The sequence below is a fragment of the Mercenaria mercenaria genome, chromosome 6 (genome assembly GCF_021730395.1).
Source record: "Mercenaria mercenaria strain notata chromosome 6, MADL_Memer_1, whole genome shotgun sequence".
NCBI classification, from domain to species: domain Eukaryota; kingdom Metazoa; phylum Mollusca; class Bivalvia; order Venerida; family Veneridae; genus Mercenaria; species Mercenaria mercenaria.
In genome coordinates, this window is record NC_069366.1 from 36,697,186 (window position 1) to 36,725,149 (window position 27,964).

Below are 27,964 nucleotides of genomic sequence, written 5' to 3' on the forward strand. Positions count from 1 at the left end.
GTGACAACAGATATGTTTTAAATCTCTTATATCTTGCTTTTATCGTAATTTCTTAGAAATTTATTTAATAAAATTAATTTTCTCGTTTAATGTAGCTTTAAAACATTTTATTTCTGGATTAAGTAATACGTTCGCGTTAATTGCATTTATTCAGGTTAGAATTCTTACAGTAGTAGCTCGTCTGACATTTTTATTGAAAAATAATTGTGCTTATATGGATAGTGTTGAAACACAGCTAAAGCTGTGTTCCTTAAATAGATCAGTGGCAACACCTCTGCATTTTCTATTTAGATATATAGGGTTACGGGTCTCGTTTCCATTGTAACATTAATTTAATTCAAGAAATTACACTATTTTCGACAGAAATATGAACATTTTAGAGCATAGTTTAGTATTTAAGTACCGTATTATCAATGAAAACGGAAAGATAGGTATTACATAAGTTGCCATCGTCTATTTTCTTACATTCCGCAAAACATTTCAATATAACTATAAAAAAGTCATAAAAATAATATAATGTTATTAATCAAGCAATTTCATATTGGCCTTGTTATTTGTCCAAGGGTTGTCGTATTGGCCCGAGGCCGTAGGCCGAGGGCCAATACGACTGCCCGAGGACAAATAACTAGGCCAATATGAAATCGCTTGATTAATGATAATATTATTATTCAACTTTCAACTGTTGGCGGTAACAGTATAAGAACTCTGTGAGTTACCTTATGACAGCTATGCACGTTCAGGCGAAAAATCTTGACAAGTTGTTTAGACGTATTTTAGAAATCATGATCATTTTCACCAGTAAAACAGAATGAGTTGTATGTAGGTACATGAGAATAATTTTAAGAGATATTTTTAATGCGACAAAATCAAGAGTAATTAGAACTTACCTTATTTTTTGGAATTCCTATTTATTTTCTTTAGGGAGTATCTTATCATTTGAACTGTGATTAAAACTGCTTTAAAAGTCATTTCCTTTTAGGCTGCAAGCAACGAGACACAAAAGTATACACATATGTGTTGATTAAGATAAAACAACCAACCAAGCACATATTATATAGTCCCATGCCTCGTTTAATTCTTATCCGAAATTGTTTGCAGTTCACAACTGACACTCTTGGTCGCCAATTTATTCATCCACTTTTCAGCACTTGAATCGCTATTTATCATTGCACAAATAGTCAACACTATCAAAATGTCTGTTAAAGATAAGTCTCATCCTTTTAATTAATCTGAGTTTCCATATTTTCTTATTATTTTCCTTGACAACTGTCAGAATTTCTGACAGGAAACACTTGCATTTTACACACTACCGAATAAGCGAAAGTACCGTTGTAATCTCTGAAGACGTACATCCCGCTCAGTCATACTCGGTTATTAAATGAACATGTTGGATGATTTTTTTTTGTCAAAATGTGAAAAAAAAATGTAATCTATAACTCTGATGTAAAACAAAATGGCGTCATTTAAAAATTTAACGGAAGTGGCTTCTCCGTATTGGCCCTCTCTTTTGAACCAATCAAAATGCTTGAATTCCGTATTGGCCCTGTTTTTCTCGTATTGGCCCTGTTTTTCTCATATTGGCTCAGTTACGTTTTGTATTAGCTCTGTCTGTTTCATATGATGTTTGCAATTGATCTAATACAGTGTGTAATATTGTGAAGTTGAATAATAATGATCATTATTCGGGGTGAAAGAATCATACAAATACTTCGGAAAGTAATGGCTGCTTGATAGATAGTTCAAACGAAGATATTTGAAGACATCCACCAAATGGTTGCCTGTTTTATTGTTTTCTTTCCACCGCGCCGGTATGACCTTTGACGCTGTGATGTTATTATTGTAACGTACAAATGGTGAATTGTTATATATTCTAACACGATCCGATTCATTTTCCTATTAAACAAAAAAGGCTGGAAACAGTGAATTATTAAACAACAATTCACTGTTCTGACGTCACAACTATTACGTCATAGCGTCAAGCGGCGTAGCGGCGCGTTGGAAAAGAACCCGATTGAAAACGGGCAAATATTTAATGCATGCCGACAAGGGTGTACTTTAAAGTCCTTGATAACGTGTTAGAATCGAAATAATATATTTCATTTAGTGATTTGCTCTTGAAAAAATCACTGTTTGCCGTTCAGATGCGTAGCATTATATCTGCGCCCTCGTGATATAATTCCTTCGCATCTGAACTCCAAACAGTGATTTATTCAGCGACAAATCACCAATGAGATATATTATTTCTTAAACAATATAAGTTAAGGTCGGCGAAGTTTGCGCGTGGCTCGTAGCTCGTAGGTCGTAGATCGACATATAAAATTTTGTTTACTGGGCTCGTAGCTTTCAGATCAACCATCTGGCGTGCGTTCAAAATTGACTGACCTGGGTAGTAGTTAGCAGATAAACCATATAAATTCTGTAGAAAATTGGTTGACCTAACGTCGCTTGTATATCGTAGATCAACCATCTAAGATACGTTTTAGAATTGGGTGACTCGGCCCTCGTAGTTAACCATCTAAAATGCCCTCAGAATTGAATGACACGGGTCGAAGTTCGTAAATCAGCCATATTATATTTTACATACATTTTTAAACAAATAATACAAAATCGTATGTATATCTAAATATATTTTCCTGCCAGCAGTCTTCTGCAAAGCTGGTCTGGCCGTTGCATAATTACAAGTTATCCGTACTGTATGTCAACTCCTTTTCATTGCAACATTTATTTCAGCTGCATGTAAACTTTGCAATATTACGAATCTTACCTTGTAAAAAATGTTGATCAAACTTGATAATATATTGCAACTGCAAAGTATCATATCAGGTTGCTGATAAACGCCGAAAACCCCATGTAGAAAAAAAAATGGATGAAGGTAACACAGTGAAAATGAATGAACTTCTTGGTTTATACATAATTTATTTTAGGTCGATTGCGAAGGAAGTTTTACAACTTATATTAATCACTCTCGGCACCTCATTCCTGATAGAATTCATCGCCACGAGGGTATGAGAGAAGAGGTCAGTTTCCCTTTTTAATACTGAGCGCCAAGCAAGTGAGCCACTAGTACCATTTTTCACGTCTTTGGTATGATGCGGCCGGGGATCGCACCCACGGCCTCCCGCACACGAAGCGGACGTTCTACCACTAGGCTATTGAGGGAATTTCTTGTTTATTTACCACAACAGAACCAGGCAAAATACTTCTTGTGACCAAACTAATGTAGTTGTATGTTTAATTGCATGTACCCGCTTAACTTGTCATGTAGTATTTTGAAGTAAATAACAAATTTTCTTCTTTTTTAATGTATGACTTTTTCTCAACGTGTACTTGGCAACTTCACACGTTACAATGCTTATATTGAAAACTAATTGTCAAACAATTTCTTTGAGCTTATTTATATTTCTTTTACATATTGATACGGTGTTAGCATTAATAATCAATGAATTTTAAATTCAGCTGCAAGAAAAGAAGAAAGACATTAAGACTGTAACGTTTAATATAAATGACGGTCATTCTGTTTCAAGGGCAACGTGACACAAAATGACGGACTAATTGTTGGTAGATATTCATTTTATACAAAGTTTTGGATCAACAAAGAAAGTGTTACTCGAAGGATGAAATTACAATTTACAGTCGAATTTAGTATTCAGTACTACTGTTAACAAAAGTACGAGGTATTCAAATATTAAGTTTCATCCGTGCATACTTGATGAACAAAACCTAAACATCTGGGTGATGAATAGATGTGTTTGTTGTTGCATCGTATATTCTGATTTAAAGAGTGCTAGAATGAGGATTTAACGAAATATAGCATAAAATGGTTAAAGGTATGTTGACTTTTACATTTAAAACATGTGTGATGAGAAAATCAAGAATTGCAATATATATATTGTTGATAGGAGATTGCAAGATATGCAGCACGATATGTTACACAAATTCATTGAAGTTAAGTAAAATGGTATTGAACAGTGAAATAAAATTCCCAAGATGTAATTCATCTTTCAAAAGAATGGATTTTTTGTTCCTGAAACCAATTATTTACTCATTTTCATTGTACATCGTGACCAGTCATTACTTTGAATAACCAGGTCAGTAATTAACTTATGGTCTTAGGCCGAATTGGGTAGTTTTGGTGATTTGAGATAACAAAATCCCATTTCTGTTTTTTAGAAATTATTGTCAAGGATGAAATACAGCGCTAGATGTGTTCCCAACATTGTACAAACGCCTTGTTTTTTTAGCCCACCTGAGCACAAAGTGCGCATGGTAAGGTATTGTGATCACGCTGTGTCCGTCGTGCGTCCGTGCGTCAAGTCGTCCGTCGTCAACATTTGTTTTTAAACGACATCTCCTCCAAAACCACTAAATGGATTTTTATTAAACTTGGCCATGTTCTTTGGGTGGTCCTCTACCAAAGTTATTCAAATGGTTCCGCTTAGTTGCAAAAGCTAAAAATAGAAAAAATGTCAAACGACATCTCCTCATAAACCGATGGTCTGATTTTGAAATAATTTCTCACAAATGGTCCTTATGCTACCCTCTACCAAGATTGTTCAAATTATGCCGATCCGTCAAAAAACATGGCCGTCAGAGGGCGTGGTCAATTTTCCCTATATGTATATAATGGAAACTTTAAAAATCTTCTTGTAAGAAACTGCTTGTCGGATTTTAAATAATTTCACATAAATGGTCCTTGTGTGACCTTCTACCAAGATTGTTCAAACTATTTTGATATGTCAAAAAACATGGCCGCCAGGGGTCCGTCACTTTTACCTATATGTATATAATGGAAACTTTAAAAACTCTCTTGTGTGAAACTGCTTGCTCGATTTTAAAATATTTTTACACAAATGGTCCTTGTGTGATTCTCTACCAAGATTGTTCAAATTATTTTGATTCGTCAAATAACATGGCCGCCAGAGGACGTGGTCACTTTTCCCTGTATGTATATAGTGGAAACTTTTAAAGAAATTTTTGTGTGAAACTGCTGGCCCGATTTTAAAATAATTTTGCACAAATTGTTCTTGTGTGACCCTCTACCAAAATGGTTCAAATTGTTCCGATTCGTCATGGCTGCCAGGGGGTGTGGTCTCTTTTTCTCTCTGAATCAATAATAGCTAGAGCCTTGATATTTTGCGTGTGATATTAGATTTGTAATGTGTACCATAATTGTTCAAATTATTGCCCTAGGTTCAAAAGTGTGTGTGACATGTATATGATATAGGCTAACATAGAAGAAATCTAATTCTGTACTTATACAAACACACTTGAAGCCTTGTACACAGGTGAGCGCTTTAGGGTCAATGACCCTCTTGTTAAATTTTCACGTAATGTAGAGCATTTTTCTCAACCATTTCCGAAACTTTTAGGAATGTAGCAGGTAAAAACGCAATGAAAGTCACTCTTGCAAAGTTGTATTGCCGATTATATAAAGGTACATGGTGAACAGGTATTTATTTAACGTCGCATATAACCGACAGACAACATGACCTATAAAATTATTGTGCGTGTAACCAGGTATCTAGTAACAGATACTTACCTGGGCTGATGTATTTCAGACTATTGTATTTGACACATCCCCATCTAAATTGAGAAAAAATGTCTAGTAAATCTGATTACTTATGGAGATATGTTAATCCCAAGCGATGCAGTATGGTTAGTTTCATTTAATAACTGCACATCCCCGGTATAAAAATATTAACTATTTGAGCAACAACTGAGTGTCCGTATTTGAAAACATCATCAAGAATGCGTGAATTGTTGTTAATATAGTGAGCTCATTTGACTATGTTTAACGTTTTCTAAGTCATACGAAAAATCTGCGACTAGAAGTATTCTCATAATACTAATAACCTCTTGAAAACTGCAATTTCCCTAACCGGACATCAATGCTGTTCAATAAGAAGGAGAGGTTTCCAAACAGCCTCACAGGTTCACATTGAAAAATTGTTAAGCATTTTAGCTAAAAGCAGGAAAGGCTCATCTGAAATGAAATGCACAAAAAGTGCGTTTAATCAAAGTACTTCCTTTGTCATCCATTAGATTATTTGATAAATAGGTATAAAGAGTAAAAAATGAAATATCAACTGAGCAAAAAACCTTATAATTGTTGGATTTTAATTCGTGTAAGATTTTGCAAGATTTTATACTGTCTTCGAATGTTTCATATACTTTGTAGCAATATCTTTTTACGTGGGATAAAATAGCAGTTTTACATGAAGTTTGACATGAAGTTATACGTTTAAATGAATTAGTAGTGGAACATGTAAGAGGTTAGATTATCTATGAAACGGGTTTAAAGTGATTGTATAAGCAATTAAGGAATCCAACATAACCTTGATCATCTTTGCAAACTTTGAAAATACAAACTTCTGGGGTATGATAAGTGACAAAATTGGAAGGACTCTAGGTGCATGTTTTAGTACTATAAAGTTCCTTATGTAAAGTAGGCGTTAAACGATGACGACATCATAGACCACCTAGTATGCTGGACTAAAACATACATAGTAGAAACTTCTGATGATTCCTTTCGGAGATGTCTTTAACTCAGGTTTAAATAAGGGAAGTATGTTTTTATGGATTTATCAATTTAAATAGGAGATTGAATCGACACTATAAAAGAGTTAACATTTTTAGGCTGTTTATGCATTTGAAACAGCATTCTCAAGATTGCACTATCTAAGAGATCTTTTTCTATTGATGTTGCGTTCTGACCACAGTGTCGGGGCATCATCCTGACCTGACATACTCATACAGATAACAAGGGTGTATAGATATATATAATTATGCCATTTGACTATAAAAGTGATAGATAATCAGACTATTTCTATTTTTAATCGGACATACTGCGCCATTAATCTGCTCACTTAATATCGTTATTAAGTCATTTTCTGACATTTATGGATATTTGTTTATTTTAAGCATAATAAATTCCATCTTCTTTTTCATAAAAGTGTTTTACCTGCTAGAATAAACATTACTTTCACTAAATATATCATTTTTTACAATTATAGCATAGTTTTCAAGGACGTTGTTCGCCTGTAATTATTCAGCAGTCACACATTTTCTGCCTTTCTTATTTTCTTTTTAGCCGCAATATTTATGAGGTCACAACTTTTTCCAGTCGCGTGCCCGGAAAGAGAATAGGAAATTACAGTAAAATTCCTACTTACGACCGCACCGCTAATACGACCGATTTTGCAAAGAACGGAATATTTCCTTCTTAAAACCAATGGTCGTTTGTCCGAAAATGCGACCAAACCGCTAATCCACTAACGCGACCACCAATTTCAGAACTGTTTGATTTTTGGGGGCAATGACCCCGGAGTTAACAAACCGTCTTTCAACTTTCTTGTCGAGCTTATGACCAACCTGACAACACAGAAAACAAGTTCCAAAGTATTTACCAAACATAACTTTCATATTGCATTTTGCCATTATATTTTGATCCAGACATGATTAAATAGATCTACACATTTTATATTAACAACAGTATGTGAAGAAAACTAAACTGCATTATAAATATAAATTAAAATAGCTCTTCTTATGCGTAAGAATAATAAAGACGCTTGATTTGATCACGTGATCGATTCAAAAACCGACACTTGTTTTGATCATGTGACCTATTCTGAAATCCAATAACAGTTTCAATACGCTCAAAAAAAATGTGTTCATGATTCTGCGTGAAAATAGCAACTACTATGACATTGCAACGCCACTGATAAGCCGGCAGATTATTGATTTTTTTTCATGGCCGTGCCTCGACACTGCTGTGGATGTGTATTGAGAAACTTTATTAGTCTGCGGCGGTCAGTACCGTTTATCAGTAGGCGAATCTATAAATATGCGGCAACACCCTATAGATCCCGATTCGCAATCTGTTAAAATATCTCTTCTGTGCAGGTGTTTTTTCTAAACTATTATTTCAGAAAATACAGTGCTGAAATGAAATACTTTTCGCATGTCTAAGAAAATATTTTCAAGAGATATGTTATTTATAAAAATTAATACTATATAAAAGGTAGTAATAAAAAATAAGATAGTGTTTTACTTGAAATAGAATAGGTAGAAAAATCAATACTTATTCGTCAGTTTGAATTTATGACTTATTTGGTTCGGGGGAAGATGGAGGGGTAATTAATTTGACAGTTTGATTTTTTGTAATTATTATCTAATCTAATAATCGTCAGTAGATTTTTCTCTCATTGTTCGAATTCGTAAAAATAACTATGAACAGATTACTTCTGTTTTACACCAACTATTAAGAACATTTTTAAAGCTTAAAGGCATATTTATGTACTTGGTCGGCCCGTCCTTATTCGTGATTTTATATTATGTATAATTATATAGATTTTGATCTCGAAATCAACTGTAAATCGTTAATCAAAATGTCTTGTCCACAGAAGTTGCATAAAAATGAATTGAATTTCAAATAGTTACTAAAATTTAATACACAATTGCACGGTGCATATCCATATCGGCGGACCCTTTGCGAAATATGCTTTATCGGCGGTTTCTTGCGTCGGCACCGGCGATTCTTTGCTATGCTTATAAACAGGTTGGCAGTTATAAAAAGTCAGATAAGCACACCAAATTAATTAAGCTATAATGTTTCCAAAAAGCCATTAGCCCTAGAGCTTCTCTGTGCGTAATGCAGAGAGCCTGCCTGTGCAAAAAAAAAAGAAGAAAAAAAACTGGTATGCAGGGGGACTGCCGGTGCCACGACAAAACCGAAAGTAAGTGGTTTTCATTCTCGCATACCAGAGATCTACCGTGGTTCCCTGGGTGAACGTTCGTCTCGGTATTTTGACGAACATCTGATGGATGAGATTGGTGGTTTTAGAAAAGATCCATTTACATTTCGGCCTATTTGTCTTTATTATTTGGAAGAATATTGATAAGTGAATACAAATAGTGTGCTTGATATGTATGATATCAAAGCAAAAACTGGTTAAAGACTGTGGAAAAAGTCGGGCTAGTGTTCCATGTCAGTACACCATCAACAAATTTCATCGAGTTGCGAGCAAAATCGCTGATAATTAAAAAGTAAAGGCACTACAAAACATAGAAAAGACAATCTTATGTTCCGTGCTCTATTTATTTTTGAGCAGCATTCCTATGATCATGGATGGCAGCTCGATATCTCGCATCCCATACCTACCTGGGCACTGTTTATAGCAAAAAATAGCCGGTGCCGACGCAAAGAAACCGCCGATATAGCAGATTTCGCAGAGTGCGTCGATATGGATATGTACTGTGAATTGGAGAGCGCTTCCTGAATATACGCTGATCAAACTGGTATTTATCTGCAGGAAAATTATCGTTAAACGTAAAAAGTGCGCTAAATACTGTTATAACTGCGCGTACATATACGTTACATCATTTTTCAGACCGAGTAATTTTTGCTATGGGAGGTAATCCACCATTCCGCGATGATAACTTGCCACAGGTGCCCGTTATATTTTGGCCTTATTTTGTTGGTAATCATCCCTGCAGATGTACATTTATGTTACCAGTTTAATGTATTTCATCTGTCTGAGGGTGCAAATATTTTCTGATGGTGATATTCGAAGGCAGAACCACCTGGAAAATCTTGTTCTTTTTCCACGGGTGTTTCGTATCCTAATTTACTGGAACCTAACTGTATACGCTAGTTCGGTAGGTTAATTGATATGACGAATCACCGTTTTCATAGTGTTTAATGTATTTCTTATATTATGATAATGATAGTTTGAAATACAAGTGTATATTAAATAACCTAAAATTGAAACAATGTTATTTTGGTCAACAAATATAACAAACAATATGGATAATAATATTATCATATATCATGTGTATTTTTTAAGAAAACAGTTAATGAATTTTAGCAATAGCTGGAATGGGAAAAAAATCTATAAAAATATTTTTACAGGTGTTTGTGTATTAACTAATGACGACTCCGTATTAAAATGATGCTTATTAGTAACAAAAAAACATTCCTGACTTTTTTAATTGATAAGTATTGTACACATTAGAAAATATAGTCTAGATTTTTTCAATGTCAGTTCAAGGAAATCATGTTCCTTTAAACTTTTACATATTGGAATATTTTGACTTTCTTTCCAAACTTTCATGAAGTGTTACAAAGTTTGCCTGTTTCTGTTAGACTGTCAATAACACATGATGTCAGGACATAGAGTGCAAACAGAAGTATTGAAGAGATTGAAATACATTGTCTTGCTTTATCTTTTTCATTTTATCAAACCTGGCAATGAAAGGTTTTTGTTTGTCGATGAACAACTGCTATTGGATAAGACTAGATTTTTTATCTTTACCTTTTGAACAAAATATAGAAGTGTATTGAACACAAAGTTAATAATTTTTATTGTTGTGCACTGTTAAAGTTGTGATCACTCCATTTCTTGCCACACACAAGTGCATTACATAATGCCTGTATGTTCTTCCCTGACATGAATGGGTTACATCAAGTCTTGAAACTGCAAAGCATTGCCCCCATCAGTCCTCTCAGTACTTTGATTTCACACTTAATTAATCACCGCAATTACGACCACTCAAATTTTTCTGTATGTTACCGCGAATCGCCGCGGGAATTTACACGTGCGACATCGTGTTAACACGTTAAGCGTGTACATTGTGTATTTATCCGTTAATTGCTAGTCTTTTAAACGTCATCAAAACAACGTATCAAACTGTTTGATTGTCTGAAATTGTTATTTAAAGATGTTTGGTGTTTTACATCGCTATTTTAACATAAGAAATTGTTGAAATAATTAATTTGTTTGTAATTAGACGAATGCCCGCTGATCGAATTGACTGGATTAAAACGGATTTAATTACATCTAAACGGTGTTTGTTTGTTATTATTAATGTAAATACGTTTGGGATTTCAGCGGAGAATGAAGTTTGAAAAGGTTTAATATTGTTGTAACTGTCTTTAATTGAACAAAATTCAAATCATTATCAGTTAAGTGCGTCCTTAATTAATACACAGTTTGATCCGTAATTCTTTGATTAACACAGTGATCAAGTATTTAAGGCTAATGAAATGCTTATCTTTAACAGGTCTAAACACAAAGCGGCTACCGTTCTCATCAATCAGAGATTCGTTCAACAAGGGAACCATGGTAGACCTCTGGTATTCGAGAATGACCGGCTACATACTCTATACAGAACATACAAATCATAATTTGAGAGGCTCGAATCTTAATTTCAGGAATGAATTTATGTTAATAATGGCTAACTGTATAAAACAGCTTCACAGCCTTTTACTTCAACAAGACCTGTCTGTCGCATTTAATTTAATTTAAATCCTCCGAGCCCTTATGGACATCGTGTTAACATTTTGGTAGAACCACCGATCTTCAATAAGATATGTGGAGTAACTTTCTCAATAATTCTATATCCAAAATGGAGTTTCGGTCCAACAGTGTTGACCTTTAAGCCGAAGATTTGAAACTAAAAAGTCCACGGAAAAATTACTATTACGATGGACAAGTAATACTAACAAAAGGTAAGGGTAGATTTCCCTTCAGCACAGAGCACCCCAAACCTAGACATAAAGTCATGCATCGAAAAAATAGGCCCAAATAAAAAAGAAGCTGTAACGGAAAAAATATTGCAGACTGGTTGTTTCAAAAACCGAACAAGTACATTTTACAAAATACGGAAAACAGGGGGAGGGTAAGGGGTAGAAAAAAGGGGTCAAGCGTAGGGGAAAAGTGGAGCAAGTATGAATAATCAAAACGGAAAGCCACGTTACTTAAACGCAGTAACCCTACAACGTGAACCACAGCAGCGCAGACACCCCCACCCACACACACGAACGCACACAGACAACTAACACACACAGATAAACAGACAGACAAGTAAGATTAAACAACACTGTGGAGCACCGCCCAAGACACACACACACACACGCACACACGCAAGCAGGAAGAAACAACAGTCGGCAGCCAAAATTATGGTGGACACGATAACTGACTTAAAGTAAAATGTGAGGGGGTGTAAATGCAAGGGAGCGTAGAATTGGAAGTGGCGATGGGGGTAGTGAGGAGAAAGAGGAAAGAAACGCCAACAATAAACAAGGAAACATTCGCAACACAAAATACGAGACCGACAGAAAGCAAGTTGAAAATATACACGTTTACAGTTCCACGCCGCTCAGGCCTATCTATTGCATTCTTGCATGAAGTTTTCTTGTTGTTTTTTACCTATTTTTGGCATGCACAATGAGGGAAAATGATTTCAAACAAGGAGATTCTCGTGAACGCACGCAGTAGTACATGGCGATTTGCGGGGAAATGGGCCGCCGTGAAAAGAATATTGAGAAATATAGACACTTATACCACATTGTAATTTAGGTGAGTTATCGTACAGTGGAATTCCGCTATTAAGACCACCCATGGTTCTTTGTAAAACTGCTCTTATTAGCGGTCTGGTCTGATTAGTGGACAAGGCTATACGGGGAAGGTCTGGCAGATAATAACACATTGGAATACAATCAAGACGCAATAATGGCAAACACAGTGTTCAATTTATATGTAGCTTTATTTTCTTTAATTTCTATATATACTATTTTTTTATAACCAATAATAATACATGATTTTTTCTATGAAAGTCATCCTTTTTAATATCACAATTATCATTTGTATACATGCACATGTAATAAGCATTAATGTAATGCAGTTATAAAATTAATATCCAACATTTTATATATTAATCATACAAAACATACACAAGTTTTTCACACATTTTCCATGTCAAGATCACATTTGTATCAGTCACTTTAATTTCACTTTAATTTTAACCTTTCACTCATTTTGGTTTAAAGAAAGAGTGTTGAACACAAAGCATCAACTGACAACTTTTCAAGTTCCTCTCCAGCACGACTGAACATGGCGGAAACTGAACCCAAGTCTTTATTCATACAATAAACTTTCAACTGGTCAATACACTTTAAAGCATCCTGGTGAGTTTTTAGGTCACATATTGGTTCTGGCGTGGGCGCTACTCCACTACATTCATCATCACTATCACTATCGACAGGCTCAGACTCAGTATTCTTGTGAGTTTGTAACAAGTCACTTTCCCAGTTCTCACTTAAATCCTCACCATTGGGGATGTTACTGTCCACATCAAGATATTCCTTCACGGTCATTGTATCACCTAAAGAGATCTTTTTGTTAGCTACACGCATCAGTTCCACGAGTTCTTGTATCGGCACATTATCATCCTCATCATCATCATCATCATCATCATCAACCACAACACTGTCACTCGCGAACAAGGATTCTTTGAACCCGGCCTTCCTAAAGCACTTCGTCACTGTGTCGGCCTTAACGTCCTTTATAGAAGAATTTACCCACTGCACAGCGTCCAACACGTTCAAACTCTTAGACACGGATTCAGCACTTACAACACTCTCGTCATCGATTTTCGCGAGAACTGATCTCAACAAACGTTTTCTGTAGAACTGTTTCATGTCCTGAATAATCCCTTGGTCCAGAGGCTGTAACTTCGCGGTGGTGTTAGCTGGTAGAAACAACAACTTAACATTTGATAAGTTCAAGTCAACTGGGTGAGACGGAGCATTATCCAGTAGGAGAAGCACATTACGACCTGCTCTTTTCATTTTAGAATTTAAGTCCTTGACCCACTCGGTGAACAAAGCACTAGTCATCCACGCCTTCTTGTTAAAACGCCAAGTCACTGGGAGGCTCTTAACATTAATGTTCCGAAAACACCGAGGCACTGCTGTCTTTCCTATGACGAGTGGGTTTTCGAACTGACCTTCCATGTTAACACATAACGACACCGTAAATCTTTCTTTCGAGCGCTTTCACCCCTTACATTCATCACCACTAACACTTAATGATTTATCTGATAAGGCTCTGAAGAACAATCCCGTCTCGTCCATATTGTAGATGTCGCGCGGTTTATTTCCCCTCACTAACTCTGGAATACGTTCGCACCAACTGTCAACAGTCTCTTGAGATACGCTCGCACTTTCCCCACAAACCGACATGAAACTTATGTTGTGACGTTGACGAAACCTGTTGAGCCAACCGGTGGACGCTTTAAAATCGGCCTCTGGTACATTCAATTCACGGGTGAACTGTAGAGCTTTCTCTCGTAACATAGGGCCAGAAACTGGAAATCCATTTGATCGCGCCTTTTGGAACCAATCCCACATCAGCGAGTTGACTTGATCTACAGGTGATCGGGTACATAGACGTTTTTTGTCCCCGCCGGCGTTGTTTTCATAACCCTCCATGATTTCAGTTTTTCTCTTAAGTATCGTCTGCACCTGAAAATAGACAATAGAATGCGATAAATAAATTGTTCACGGTTCATGAAAAAAATCGACCATTACAAGGCAACAATTCAAAAAGCAACAATAGTTTTGTCATTTCATTTTTCTGTAAAACAATGTTGAATTTAAATTACCTGTGTTTTACCAATGCCGAACTGTTCGGCCAACTGACGTTGACTTCGACCATTACTATGGTTAATTAGTTACCTTTTCCTTTCAAACTTAATTCTTTCCTTTTTCGTTTTTCCATGGCTATCAGATACGAAAGAAGACTGATAAAGACCTGACAATAACTGGCTCTGAAGGCAAAATTATTCAAAAGATATAACGTTCTTGAGAAAAATTATTATTACTGATACTGTTTATAATAGGGCTCTTTGTTGTTTTTCAATAAAAGCACAGTCTAAGTTTAATATAGGATATAACCAGATTATTTTGCAAAAAAAAACAGAACTGTCTAAACACCTTTGAATTTAAAATATTTTAATATGACGGCTTTAAACGACACCATTAAAATAGTGACATTTGATCTTGAATTTTTAGCGCTTGTAAGCGATTACTGGCGTATAGAATTCTTCCTTAATGTTAAATGACACAAAAGCCTATTCTTTCCTAAACACGATACAAGGTTTACATTTATAAAAACTCAAAAGTAGTACGTCATATGCAAACAATCTGCTTATATTGCACGATGGGGATTATCAATACAGGGTAGCAAAAGGAGATGCGTGTCTTGGTAGTATACATTCTGAATGGCCTTTTAACGTATGTTAGAATTTTGTAAATAAAGAAAAGCATGACCAGTTGCAATCTCAGATTTATGGTCGTACCACTTATAAAACAGTCGTATACGAGTCATAGCTTGACTATCTGGTCATATGCTTCTTTCCAAGACACATTCATTGATATATACTTTTTATACTTTTTTTAATAAGAAACCCGAAAATTTTAAGTATTTTGAATGAACCTAAAGGTGATCAGGACTGATATTATGACTATTCAAACTTTTTTAGCAAATTAAGGTATCACTTTGAAAAGAGCTTGGTGTGTTTAGTCAGTTTTAGTCGAACGTTACTGAAACATTTAAAGAGAGTATTTTGAGAGAAAAAGAGGCCCGTCTGCCGGTGCCAATGCTGGTCTGCAAATACTGGACAATATGTTAAAAGCGAGTTATGGTTCTTGGCCTTCTTACTCATCTTAACTTATGACAAAACAAATTATGAGGTTTAAAAGCTATTGTAAGTATTCAAGAAAAGTAAACTTAAACAAATATCGACAAAGAAATACTGATGTTCTTAGTTAAAAAGGCCCATAGTTCTGACAATGCAAGAAAAAGGTCAGGTTCTTGACGTACTAATCTAATGATAATAAATGAGTGTACAAAGTCTCAAAGCTGTAGCTGTTATAGAAATAAAGAAAAGTAACCTTAAAAAAAGTAATTCAAACTTGTCTAAGTACATAAAGGGCCGTAATTCAGGCAAACTGCATATCAGACCTTTTGCTCTTGGCCTACTTACTCACATAATGATGATAAACAAATCTGCAAAGTTTCAAAGCTAGTGTTTTGAGAGTATTCTAGTGAAGTGGGCCTAAACAAAAAAATTTAATCAAAGAAATTCAAATTTTCTAAGTACAAAAAGGGCCGCAATTCTTACAAAATGCATAGTAGTTAAAATGTTATATTTCTTGGGCTACATAGTCACCTAATGATGATAAACAAGCTAACAAAGTTTTAAAGTTGTAACTCTAAAATATTTGAGAAAATGTTGACCTAAAGGAAACGTCTAACCAACGCCGACGACGGCACCGAGATCAAGTTATGATAATTTCTCGTATATTTTTTAAAAATATTTTTCTGAAATTAAAGTTCTGCAAGATCTGCTAGTAAGTAAAAATAAACGTGTTGCTGTCAATACTACATCTCGACCGAACGTACCTCAATGATTAGTTATCCCTTGTTTTTTTTTTGTTTTTTTTTTTCAAATAATAGACCAAACAATGATATTTTAATATTTACTGCGGAAAATGTTCGAGATTAGCTTACATATTCTCGTATACAATTTTGAAAGTAACGAGAAAGAACATTTGCATTACCATCTGTATAATATAAAAAATATATATGTAACAGATCAGCGATGATACCGCACAATAGACCAAAACAATTACATGCATGCTTTTTATCATTACTGTTACAGTTCGACAATACATTCCGAATTCATTACTGATATATTGTGTATTTAAACTGATTTTACAAAATAAACAAGATATGTATGTATACAGATAAAGTAACAGCTAACCTCTACAAAATAATACTTAAGAAATAATAAATCTGTTCCGATATTTTATCAGTTAATAAAATATTGGCAAGAGTTTGGATGCGCAATCATTAAATCACGAGTGCATAGCACGAGTGATTTAATTAATTCGCATCCAAACGACTATTGGTTTGTCACTTTGAAAATATACGCTTACATTTTTTGCCAAATGATTTAATGTACTATTTGAGCATACAATTATACCACCCAGAAAGAAAGTTATTGAATTACAATCTTAGAACGCCGAACTTTCCATTACTTTTGTATGTCAATATATTTATTCCGAATATTCAACAATCTGCTATTGATGCAAGAAAAATATGTGATGTGAACATGTCCCTGCATTTTAACATTTTAAGACGCTTCGAGTCCAAGGTGGAGACTGGCCTTTATACATATTTCAAAAAAGGTTTACCGAACGTAACAAGTCGTGGCACCTATTATTTCTCGAGCAATCGCGTAAAGACCACTGCGCGATGATGTCATTACAAACAGACAAAGTACATGTTCATGAAATACACGTAGCCTTTTCTCGCCAAACAAAAAAACAAAAAAAAAAACATCTTAATTAGCAATCGCATGCACAAACCTAAATATTTGCAAGTAATCAGTACGTTTTGATATATAACCACTATTAACAAACCCAATTTAAATGTTAAGCTTCATAAGATATCAAATATGTCTAGATTTCATTGTTTTTTGCAATTTATATGTATATCAGTTTATCAGCTATATAGCGCTCAACACCGCCTTCACAGGGTTGTACAATGTAAGGCGGGGGATAAATTGGACTCAATAATGTACATCCACAAAAGGTCAGTTGAGTTAAAGTCATGCTTTAAAGTCAGGATAAATGTATTATTAGTAATATAATCATTACAAATACTTTATCCATTTACCACAAAACGTTCTCAATGGCTTTAGTGGGCTTTATCCAACAGAAAGAAAAGCAAAACAATTTTGGACGCGACGGGACGGCCACAATCAAAATTGATCACGCTGTCCGTAAATGTCCTATTATTGAATATGAATGGTTTCATGTGTTCGAACAGTGAAAATATCTTTTTTATTTTTCACTGGTACGGACCTAAAGGCTACTTGAATGCGAAATTGAATATGAATTATACAAAATCGTAAATCCCTTGCAAAATATACTTCAATAAAGATATAGATGTATATAAATACTAACAGGATCATAGAGATATATACGTTTCATCGAAATAAAATCTAAAAGAACTCTGGGAATGTCATAGATCTATTCTGCAGTTTTCTACATACGTGTTGGAAACGTGTAGTTTCTGGACAGGACCAGTTTCCGGACACCTGTAATATACGCTTTATTTCGTTGTTATTCATGTAATCGTTTCATCTAGATCATTTAGATGTTTGTTCTTCATGTCTGGAACAAACCACTATTTTACAAAGCTGTATAAAAATTAGGTTTTATGATGATAACTGACCTATGTTTACAATTCAACTTTCTATCTTAACGGGGCATGAAGATAGCATTGCGCATGCGCAGTAGTTCACTCTTGCAGAGGTATCAAGTGTGGAAGAAATAACCAAATTGCATATTGATTGTCTGCTGGTAACATGTGCTACTTATACTTTCATGGTAATAGTTATATAAAATGCAGGGCTGTCGATTTTTGCACTAATTTTATTCTATATCTATTGGAATTATCAAGAATTCGTGTTAGACGAAATTTGAGATTTTTATTGTCAACTTCTGTTTGCTTTCGTAGCTGCTTTTGAACGTCGGTTTATGTTTCATGTGTATTTTTGAAGAGATGAATGATAAAGAAATGTGTAAAAATAGTTTTATTACTTATTTCGATATCAAATTAACAGCAAAACACCGTCAAAATATTTGTCCAGCTACTGGTTTACCTCACGGGGAAAATAACTTCTTTTGGTGACCCTATCTGAGGCCCCATGGAACCCATATTTTACGTCACAACGCGATGCTAATTATAACATCGGCTGCGGAAGAAGCTGAAGTGTGTGCAGTGTGGGCTTCACTTATGTCAAATAATGTTTTAGGGAATAATGGAGCCGAAATATGAAATCGTGTCCGGAAAATGGGTCCCAACCAGTAGATATCATCACGTCATGAAATTATGACGTCATGGTAGGATGCACGTGATGCTGCGCGCGTAAAAATGGACATAAACCATTGAAATACATAAAATAAAAAGAAATTTATTTGTTTCAATGTAAAGATTAAAATATATATTACAGAGTGAACACTATAACTAATCTGAAAATGTAAGTGATGATGATAACGAACATTGAAACACACAAATATTCTTTATATCATTGTAAGGTAAGAGAACCAATAACCTCGCTTTCATTTTGTCAGAATAACAACTTTTTCTGACTTAGAAAATTAGATTTTGTTGTTCTAAGACCAACAAAATAAGGTCCACCTTATTTAAATTCTCCAAGAGCAAATATTTGAAACTATCGTCGTTAATTGAGTAATTAGGTTAAGAACCATAACTCTCTCTTGGACTTTGTTAGAATTATGGCACTTTTTAACTTGGGTTATTTCTTGGTATAGGGTCACTTTTCTTGAATGTTACAGCTTTCAAACTTTATGGATTTTTGTCATCAACAGGTAAGTGGAAAGTCAATAACCAGACTCTTCCCTTGCATTTATTGCCTGACGATAAGTACTTAAAGATGAGCGTTGGCACCTGTAGGCGGTGCTCTTGCTTATGCATAGAAATTCCTGGAAATCCACGTCGCCTCTTTGGTCTAATATGTGTTAAATGTGTTTAAAAACTATCTTCATGATTTCATGAATTTCTTATCTATGATTACTGGCTATAATTATTTGGAATGATGCATTTTTGATATGGGATATATGCATAGAACAAAAATATATAAAAGGTTTGCCGGGATATGAGTAACCGAGTTCAAAGAGGAAAAAGAACGCCAATCTAGTAGTTTCATTATAGATCTTGGATAGCTGTTTTATCCTTAGTAGTTAAAATGTGTTTAAACTTTGCATAATAATATTTTTCATTAGTACAGTTAAGACACATATATTTTAATTTACTGTTTGATTTTATGTTATTCAGTCTCCCTTTTTGAGGTAGTAAAATAGTAAAGCAATCAACAATGATAATTTCATTTAAGGCGGAAATAACAGACCCTTTTGTTCACAAATAGTTCAGTTAAATATAGGTATAAAACCTGCTGATACATTCCTTTTAAAGCGGGATGAAGCTCTGAATATTTATATCTTGTTAAAATTGTAAATGGCAGCTCAAGTTACAGGCTCCTAAAACCTACCCTATATCAATTCGCACGTTTTTGTTTTCTTAGGCAAATCAAACCACATTACATTTTAGTCAAAGATATTGGTTACACACACTTGTCAAGATTAGTTAACAAAATCTCAAATGTTGACTGACATAATTTACGCACGGCTGTTATAAGTTAACAATATATTTAACATTTCATGCGTATTATATCCTTTTTAAATTGTTTAAGCTGGCCCACAGGCGCGGAATATTTGTGATGGCTTTTTGTGAGTGCAATGTAGTAAATGATGATTTGGTCCTTTCAATTTGCAATTTTTTTAATTTTATTGTCTGGCCTGGCCAAAGAAAGGCATTAGATTAACAACACAAACGCGAAAAATACGTTTTATAAGAAAAAAAAGAAGCAATACAGAAATCAAAGAGAAGAAAAGGACAAGTTTTGTCGGACATCTCGTAGAAAATTCCTTCCCTTCTCAATTTGATGAATGCGCTAGAACGAAATAGTTTTCATGAGCGTGCTTTCTTAAAAAAACTCTAAAACATGTAAAGGTGCATTTCTTAGGCACATATTGATGGATTTTGTTCAGTGGATTTTGTTCGGTGTGTTGCAATAATTACCGTTTGTGTAATAATATTGGTACTAGCTGCACAAATGTTACGCGCAAATAACCAATTAGAGTTACTTATCGTCATCCTAGGTGTATATCATAAGCACTTAATTCTTGACTTCTTATTCAAATTTTCATCTGCATTTTTCAATCAGTAAATCTCTATTTAGTGAAGTAGATTTAATTAACAAATGATACCCTTGAAGTTTTATATTATCAAGCATATCCGATATATTTAATTTGAAATAGAGTTATATTGAACAGATTATTCTTATATGGCTAGATAAGAATGACAGTTTAAAGTAGGCCAAGCAGTGATAAACAACGGTTAACGCTGGGAGAGCAATATGGCGTCAAGTATGACGTCAAATTGCCGCATAACATCTGGTCCATTACTACTAACATTAATCAAGTCCAGCATGAGTTTTATCAAAGCATTTCAATTAGCGTGAAAGGATGGAAACAATCAAGGCTTTTTGTGTTTAATGTCAAATAAACCACAGTTGATCGTTCAAATGCAAGATTTTCAACTTCTGCGTATTTTCGTGGGCAAATTTTGTTGTCTCCACGTCAGAAGTCATGACTGTATGTCACCAAATTGATAATATGACAATTAGATATTTCTATATCCAATAATTTCTATATCAGCTGATAAGATATTCTATAAACTAAGTAAATGTACACAATGTCAGTGTAAAATTAAAGTTAATGTCATCTCAGAAGAATTGCATTTTGTGACTCATTCCTTCTTCATAAGCCTTTAACAAGTCATTTCAATAAGAATATGGTATCCTCTGTTCAGTTCTTTCCTATAGGCAATAACTTAGATATAGTCCACCTCAAACTTGTCTCCAAATTGTGTCTCCATACATGCATACATATGAGAATATAAATTATACGAGTTGCAAGGTGATTAGAATGCGATTATGGCCCTTGCATCTATTCATCCTTTTAGTTTCTTTACATTTTATCGTCACTTTTGTCGAGCCCACTGGCGGTGAGCTCGACATAGTTGTCACAATGGCGGCTCAGTGCATTTGCTTGCGTACGTCCGTGCATGCGTCCGTCTGAGTTTGTCCGGGCTGTATTCATAGTTCATAGTTCAAGGGATTCTTAAATAACTTGGCACATATATTTGCCTTAATGGCACGGTGTGTTGCGTGCAAGAACCAGATTGGTAGCTTAAAGGTCAAGGTCATACTTTGAGATAAAAGGTCAACATTCGGTGCTGTTTTGCTTGTCCGGGCGGTAACTCAGCCTTGGATTGAGATATTCTTAAATACTTTTGCCCAAATACTTGCCAAAGATGATGTGTCATGTGCAACAACCAAATTGGTTACTTAAAGGTCAAATGTCAAAACTTGGTGCAGTTTTCCTTGTACGGGCTGTAACTCGGTCATGGATTGAGGGTTTCTTAAATAATTTGACATAATTGTTTGCCTTAACGAGACAGTCTGACAGGCGTAAGTAGTTGAAAGTTCAAGGTCAAACTAAGGAATCAAAGGTCAAACGTTGAGCAGTTTCCCTTGTCTGGGCTGTAACTTAGCCATGGATGGAGATGTTCTTAAATACCTTGGCAGAAACGTTTGCCGCAATCAGTTTTGTCACCGTCAAATAGTGTCATATAATTTAGGCCTTTCGACATCTTGTCCGTGGGTATGTAGGTTTATTTAGTTGATGTTTGGAGTGCAAGTATGCAATGAGGATATATAGATCAATACTAGTATTAGATTAAGCTTCGTTGAGACATTGGGGTAGCAATGACAGGAAAATAAGATGACATTGTCCTCATGCTATTATCCTTCTTTTGATATGATTGCTTGTTGCTCTGGTCTGTCAAAAAGACAGTTATTGGCAGGACTTTCAATCAACATTATATGAAACTTACAACACAACAAAAGAAACATAGAACGCAACACAAGGAAACATTTAATTTAATGTTTGACAGAGAGTTTTAAGAGAAGGTCCTCAGGGACTGATCGAGAATTGAGATTTACGGAAACATGAATGCACTTTCACACAAGTGATAGATTTTAAAACTTTCACTGGAGGCTAACAAGGCAAAAAAGTGTTTTCTCCGAAGTGAAGAGAAAATGTCATGCGATTGCTCAAATTTTGTTAACTCTTCATAAATCCCTAAGGAGAGGTTTCCAGGAAGTTGGGAAAAAGGATTATATACTTTTCAATTTTTTCAACTTTTTTACATAAGCCATTAATATTTTTAAGTAAACGCGGCAAATAGCAAATGGCGTCACGGTGTAATCGTATCCTCGGTAAATTATTACATGCGCTCTAATACATATGATAACACGAAATTTTAACTTCTAAATTTTCTGTCACTGTATACTGATATGGACTATTCTCGAGTGGACCATAGATGCCCGTTCGATGAATTACTACCTTCATAACTATAAAAAATGTCGAAGGTTTCAAAATCATTTGGTTGCAATATATTATTGTACATAAGTCAAATTGTAAATTTAAGTTTTATAGAATGTTTATTGTCTTAGTTTTCGTATTTTTGTTAATAGTCTTCAAGAGACAGCTTTAATTTCTCGAAAAGTCTCTGTTATTTATATCTAAAATGATGTCCCTGATACGAAATTATATTTTAAGTGTAAACCTTAAAATCAAGATTTGGCCGACTTTACCGAGAAATCTCAATTGTGCCCTAAACATGCAAAAGATAACCAAGTTTCTCTTAAAATGATGCTTCTCATTAAAATTTGATAACAAAATATCAGTTTTACCTGGGTTGAAACAATTTTTATTCAAAGTGCGAACTCTTTAGTATAGATTAGAATCTACGCTACGAGTTTCAATGTAAAAATACAATATCAATAACATATCTTATCCGTACTTCTGCTTTGAGGCTTTACCTGATTTCAAATTCATTTCAAATTGTTTATCATTAGCGTGAAATTTCAGCTAAAAGTTTTCAGTAGATTATACTTATTTAAACGTTGATATTTTGTCCACATTTGTAGTCAGTAATAATTTGCATTGCTTCAAGCTTTTCTTAACAAAGTTTTTTTTACAAAATAAGTTAATATTTACATTTTAACATGCAAATTTATTTGAAAGACAAATGTTTAGCTCACCTCAGCACGAAGTGCTAAGGTGAGCTATTGTGACCGGTCATTGTCCGGCGTCCGTTGTCGTGCGACGTGCGGCGTGCGTCAGCATTTGCCTTGTGAACATTCTAGAGGCCACTGTTGTGACCCAATCTCTATGAAACTTGGTCAGAAGTTTTATCTTGATGATCTCTAGGCCAAATCAAAGGAAAAGCTCGTGAACACTCTATAGACCACAGTTGTGACTTAATCTTCATAAAACTAAGAAATAATGTTTCTCTTGATAATCTCTAGGTCAAGTCTGAATCTGAGTTACATGGAGTAAAAAACCAGGTCACCCAGTCAAATCAATGGAAAAGCTTGTGAACACTCTAGAAGCCACAGTTGTAACTAATCTCTTTGAAACTTGGCCAGAATGTTTGTCTTGATGATCTCTATGTCAAGTTTGAAACTGGGTTATGTGGGATTAAACAGTAGGTCACTAGGCCAGATCAAAAGAAAAGCTTGAGAACACTCTAGAGGTCACAGTTGTGACTCAATGTTTACGAAGCTTAGTCAGAATATTTGTCTTGATTATCTCTAGATCAAGATTGAAACTGGGTAATGTGTGGTCAAAACTAGGTCACTAGGCCTGATAAAAAATGCTTATTGACACTCTAGAGGCCATGTTTATGACCATATCTTCATGAAACTTGTTGACAAATAATTGATAACGACAGAATGATTTTGAAACTGTTGACAGTACAATGGTATTACTTCGTCAAAAGTGCCTCCATGATCAACTCGGATATAGTTTTTATCAGTAAATTGTATCATTTTCCCTCAAGGAAATAAAGTCTACGTCAGTATTTAAAACTGTTAACGATATAACCAAATATGTGTTGAAATGTAGATTATTTGTTTGTTATTCCTATAGTGTAGGCTATAAGGCTGAAAATATGGCCGAATTGTGCACTTTTTAGAAGATTTTTGATCTTTATCTAATACAATACTACTATCTATAACGGAACACTTTAGATGTAGAACCCACCTCTACCAAGCCTTTTATGGTAAAGGTTATGCCCCTTGAAATCATTTATAAAAGGTATTAGTATACAACACCCACCATATTCATTTTATGAAATACAAATTCCCAACATTTTATGCGAAATAAATGTCGGAGAAAATTATTAATCAGTCTTGGGGCTAAACATTGAAATAGATATGCATATATGAGAGTTACGGCCCTTGAATTTGTAAAATTATGGAAAAATTGGACAACACTTATAATGGTACATTTAAAGTTTAATATTTGAATAGTTTTGTTAGGCTATCTTTCAGAAAACGATATTGTAAGTAGTAAATGACATGTTAATTAGTTGTGAATCCCTATTTTTTATTCCCCCGTTCTAAGAGGGAGGAGTATAAATTTTATTCAGAAGTCGGTCTTTTAATATGTTGAACAATCGGTTTCCGGATAATAACTCAGAACGCTTAAATCTAGGATCATGAAATTTGATAGGGAAGTTGATCATAACCAGCAAATTTATTTTTATTGATTTTGAGGTCAGTAGGTCAAAGGTCAAGGTCACAGTGACCGGGAATAATTAAACAGTTTCTTGATGATAATTTGGAAACGCTTGGTCCTAGAATCACGAAACTTAAAAGAAAAGTCGATCATGACTAGCGGATGACTTTTGTTGATTTTGAGGTCAGTAGGTCAAAGGGCAAGGTCACATTGACGAAGAACAGGTCTACAGTTTCCAGATGATAACTCAAGAATGCTTGTGCATTGGATTATGAAAGTCGATAAGAAGGTTGGTCATGACCAGCAAATGATCTCTATCGATTTTTAGGTCACTTTGTCAATGGTTAAAGTCACAGTGACCCGGAACATTGAAACAGTTTCTGGACAATAACTTGGAAACGCTTAGACCTAGAATCACGAAACTTACTAGAAAGGTTGATCATGGCCAGCAGATGACCACTACTGATACTAAGGTCAGTAGGTCAAAGGTCAAGGTCAAATTGACGAAGAACAGGTATACCGTTTCCAGATGATATCTCAAGGATGTTTTGGCATAGGATTTTAAAAGTTGATAAGGAGACTGGCACGACCAGCAGATGATCTCTGTCGATGTTGAGATCAGTAGGTCAAGAACACAGGGATCCAGAACAGTTAAACAGTTTCTGGACGATGACTTGAGAACCCTTAGGCCTAGAATCACGAAAATTTATCGGGTGGTTGATCATGACCAATAGATAACTCCTATCCATTTTGGACAAAGGTCAATTTCACAGCGATCCGGAACAGTTGAAGCGTTTCCGAATGATACTTTACCCTTGTCGCAGATTTGTTTTTATATTGTTATGAAAGAGACTTTATGTTGAGCCTTTCTCCAGATACGCAGGCAGATATTATAACTGCATTTAATAATACATCACGCTATCTGGATGATATTCTTAATATGGATAATCCGTTTTTGTTGTTTTTTTTTTGGTCAGTTGGTGGGTACTATTTATCCTAGGGAGCTTCAGTTAATTAAAACTAACAATTCGGATACTGAAGCTTCGTTTTTAGATTTACATCTTTCTATTTATGACAATATTATACATACCAAACTTTATGACAAGAGGGATGATTTTAACTTGAGTATTGTAAATTTTCCCAATTTTGGATGGGGATGTACCTCAGGCTACATTTTATGGGGTATATATTTCTCAATTAATTCGGTTTGCCAGAGCGTGTGTAGTCATGTCAGGCATTTCAATGAACGTAATCTATATATTAAAAGTAAACTTCTTCAGCAAGGCTACCGTTATTACAAATTGCGTAAATATTTTGCTAAATTTTACTACCGTAATTCTGATTTAGTTTTAAAATTCAATAGTAATTTAAAGACACTTCTGCGAGAAGGTATTTCTAAACCTGTTTTTTATGGGGATGTGGTTTACAAACTTCGTAAGATCTTGGGTCATGGTAATTTTCCAAATGTATTTGGTAAAATTATAAAACGTTTTATTAAAAGAGGTTACGACCCAACTGTTTTGAGACATACCGCATGTTTAGTGTTCAACCCATTTACAGTTGGACACTACGCTTCCCTCTTTGATTGTGTCTGACGGAAGAGGGGGAGGACTCTATGATAAGCAGTTTTTAAATCCTACCAGAACTGAACTGTTTTGATATCTGTCTTCTGGCCTGTTTCGTCGGGCCCTTAAGGGTGTTTCTCTTGTTGCTCTGCCTTCTAAAAAGGCATTGAGTACATACGTTTTTGGTTCTAAAGGTTTGCTTTTTATATTTTTATACACGAGCATTTTTGTGTTTTACATGCCATGCCTTTTTGTTTTCATTACGTGTGTTAGAGATTCACCTGGAGGGGATTACTTTTATTTACACTGTCCCCCGTGTCTTTGGAACATGGTGGGGGTAAGGGTAAGGTTGGGTGCGCACCATAAACCGGTTAAGCTCCCCAGTGGTGTTTTTGCCACTGATCGTTCCAAGGCGGTGCCCGACTGTGTTCCTTTGTTTGTTCGTTTTGTCCTCTTGTGTAGGCTTTGTGTGTGCGCGCGTTTATGTGTGTGTGTTCCTTTGTTTGTTCGTTTTGTCCTCGTGTATTGGCTTTGTGTGTGTGCACGTGTATGTGTATGTGTGTGTGTTTGTGGTGTGCACGTCTGCGTGCTGTAGGTTATGTTTTGGGGAGGCTGCGATTTTGGTACGTGACATTCCCTGTTTGATATTTGTCTTTGTTTTTTAGAAAGCTTAGGATTAGAATCATGAAATTAACGAAACTTGATAGGGTGGTTGATCATGACCAGCAGATGACCCCTGTTGATTTTGAGATCAGTAGATCAAAGGTAAAACATTGACCCAGAACAGTTAAAATATTTTGTCAGATAACAAGAGAATGCTTTGGTCTAAAATCAGATTTGATCTAGAGGTCATTTATGACTGGTAAATGACTCTTTATTTTGATTTGATGTCAGAACGTCACATGTTCAGTGCAAAATGACCCAATAGGTTCTGTTCTTTGTGCAGTTACTGAATGCATCAAGGGGTGGAGGGGGGCATTTCGTGTTCTACGAGCTTTTTTCAAGTTTTCAATCTGTGTGTCTGTCCGTCTCTATACACTGTCTTTGGCTGTCAATGTCCGACACATATCAGATTCTTGCCTTAAGCACCGTTATTTCAGTTTTCTTTCCTTCAGAAATATCCAACAATTTGTTCTCAGGGTAAAGAACAAGTTTAAACCTTCAGATCAAGGTCAGATGTCATAAACAAACAAAAAACCTTTTAGTATCCGCAACGCAAAGTATAAAATGTTTTGTTATAAATAAACATGTCAAAACCTTGTCTTCATACATGCATATATTGAGCTTACTATGAAAACGATTGTCATTGGAA

The 27,964-nt window shown here is 35.0% G+C and overlaps 3 protein-coding genes across 5 annotated transcripts in view; 1 reads left to right on the forward strand and 2 right to left on the reverse strand.

Annotated features, from left to right (window-relative positions):
- Window positions 1-3,523: 3,523 nt before the first annotated feature.
- The window catches only part of LOC128557686 (chitin synthase chs-2-like), a 146,705-nt gene continuing 122,264 nt past the window's right edge, over window positions 3,524-27,964 (forward strand). For 2 of the 3 annotated variants that reach the window (XM_053545634.1, XM_053545635.1), the window contains exon 1: window positions 3,533-3,827. The gene's annotated coding sequence lies outside the window, so the exon portion shown is untranslated. Of the gene's footprint in view, window positions 3,828-27,964 lie in introns of all 3 variants that reach the window. The other variant, XM_053545636.1, reaches the window with a different exon arrangement.
- LOC123550662 (tigger transposable element-derived protein 6-like) lies at window positions 12,824-13,795 on the reverse strand. The gene has a single exon (XM_045339088.2). The coding sequence runs from the start codon at window positions 13,793-13,795 to the stop codon at window positions 12,824-12,826; it is 972 nt and encodes a 323-aa protein (XP_045195023.2).
- LOC128558016 (tigger transposable element-derived protein 6-like) lies at window positions 13,838-14,272 on the reverse strand. Its single transcript, XM_053546758.1, has one exon. The coding sequence runs from the start codon at window positions 14,270-14,272 to the stop codon at window positions 13,838-13,840; it is 435 nt and encodes a 144-aa protein (XP_053402733.1).

Excerpts from the sequence above, each read along its gene's own strand:
- LOC123550662 (XM_045339088.2), bottom strand. The coding sequence starts at position 13,795 with ATGGAAGGTCAGTTCGAAAACCCACTCGTCATAGGAAAGACAGCAGTG.
- LOC128558016 (XM_053546758.1), bottom strand. The coding sequence starts at position 14,272 with ATGGAGGGTTATGAAAACAACGCCGGCGGGGACAAAAAACGTCTATGT.